General features: G+C 38.1%; 1 protein-coding gene across 1 annotated transcript; it reads left to right on the top strand.

Moving 5' to 3' along the window:
- The first annotated feature begins 241 nt into the window (after window positions 1-241).
- On the top strand, window positions 242-1,407 carry LOC123218930 (NAC transcription factor 25-like). Its single transcript, XM_044640583.1, has 2 exons — window positions 242-580; window positions 661-1,407. The coding sequence occupies exons 1-2, from the start codon at window positions 242-244 to the stop codon at window positions 1,405-1,407; spliced, it is 1,086 nt and encodes a 361-aa protein (XP_044496518.1).
- The last annotated feature ends 27 nt before the right edge of the window (window positions 1,408-1,434 follow it).

Here is a 1,434-nt window from a genome sequence, read left to right as displayed (position 1 = left end):
AAACAAGAAATTTCAAGAATTTCTTAAACTTGAATTGAATTTACAATATATTTTATTTATCTTTATTGATAATTTAAGTTCATTAGTAAATTATCATTAAACTATTTAATTATCCAATTTAATTAAATTAAAATCATAATTAATAATAACCCAAATTAAAAAATTTTCTGACAAACCAAACTTCGTTTTCATCTTTTCTTTATTGTTTGGTAATCTTATAATTAAAAATTATGAGTCAGATATGCATAAGAAAGAAGGAGATAAGTTCATGTACTTCTTCTCTCCAAGGGATCGGAAGTACCCACATGGGAACCGGCCTAGGCGACAAGCCGGCAATGGATATTGGAAGGCTAGCGGCGTTGATCAGCCAGTTACGGTAAACAATATCAAAGTAGCAAGCAAGAGGTCACTGGTCTATTACGATGGCAACACTAAAAATTCAACAAAGACTAATTGGATCATGTATGAATATGTAATGAATCAACATAGCACCCCTGCTGAAAGAAAACCTGCTCACAACAAAAAATCTCAGGCCGCAGCTTCGACCTCAAATGTCCCTCTTGAAGACGCCAAAATGAGGGTAATTAATCCTTCTAATTATTGAGATTAAATTCTTCCTAAGTTAATGTAAATGTTGCTAACTTTTGATTATTCGGGCAGTTGGACGATTGGGTTTTGTGCAAGGTCTACTGTAAGACTCACAAATCGAAGAACAAGAATGAAGCAGCTAGTAGCCGTGGTGCTAGCCCTATTATCTCGGAGCCTCAAATGAGTGGAACTGATGGGGGCAATTATGATCATAATGTTGGTGATAATCTCGGCGTTGCGCCGTTGATACAGCAATATGAGGGGGTTAATCTGCAACAAAACCTTGATTTCACAGGCTCAATGGCTTCAATACAAAGACCTCATCACAAGGCCATTGCTGTTGGATATCACAACTTCGCACAATTTACGCAAGGAACTGAGCACCATTATCATAATCAATACAATTTGGAGAATTACGGTGATCCTATTTTGCCTCCATTGCCGTGGATACAACCTAATTACATGGCGTCTATCAGCACAGCCGTGCCAGTGGTAAAAACCGAATGCAATGCCACAAATTATGTTGGTTCAACCGGCACGGCGCCTGCAGTGCAAGGAGCTAATGTATGTGAAAATGCAGATGCTTTTGGTTCTGCGAATTATGTGGGGGATAATTTCTTTGGTTCAACCAGCTCTGCGACGCCAATGCAAACAATGGATCCATGCAATGTGGCTGGTAATAATAGATTCTTCAACTCTGAGCCTTTTGTTACGGAATATAGTCTTGACGACTCGTTTCTCATGCTAGAAGATCCTAATACTTATCTTGATTCAGTCCATGGAAAGAAACCAGAGGGCCAAACATTCATTGAGTCATAAGGGGCTTCTTCTTTTTATGAGCTTATA

The sequence above is a fragment of the Mangifera indica genome, chromosome 6 (assembly GCF_011075055.1).
Source record: "Mangifera indica cultivar Alphonso chromosome 6, CATAS_Mindica_2.1, whole genome shotgun sequence".
Lineage (NCBI taxonomy): Eukaryota > Viridiplantae > Streptophyta > Magnoliopsida > Sapindales > Anacardiaceae > Mangifera > Mangifera indica.
This window is presented reverse-complemented; position numbering and strand designations above follow the sequence as displayed.

What these genes read in the sequence shown, in the direction of transcription:
- LOC123218930 (XM_044640583.1), top strand. Translation starts at nt 242, where the DNA reads ATGCATAAGAAAGAAGGAGATAAGTTCATGTACTTCTTCTCTCCAAGG. An exon ending in TTGAAGACGCCAAAATGAGG is followed by an intron (nt 581 to 660) that starts GTAATTAATCCT and finishes TTATTCGGGCAG; the next exon opens with TTGGACGATTGGGTTTTGTG.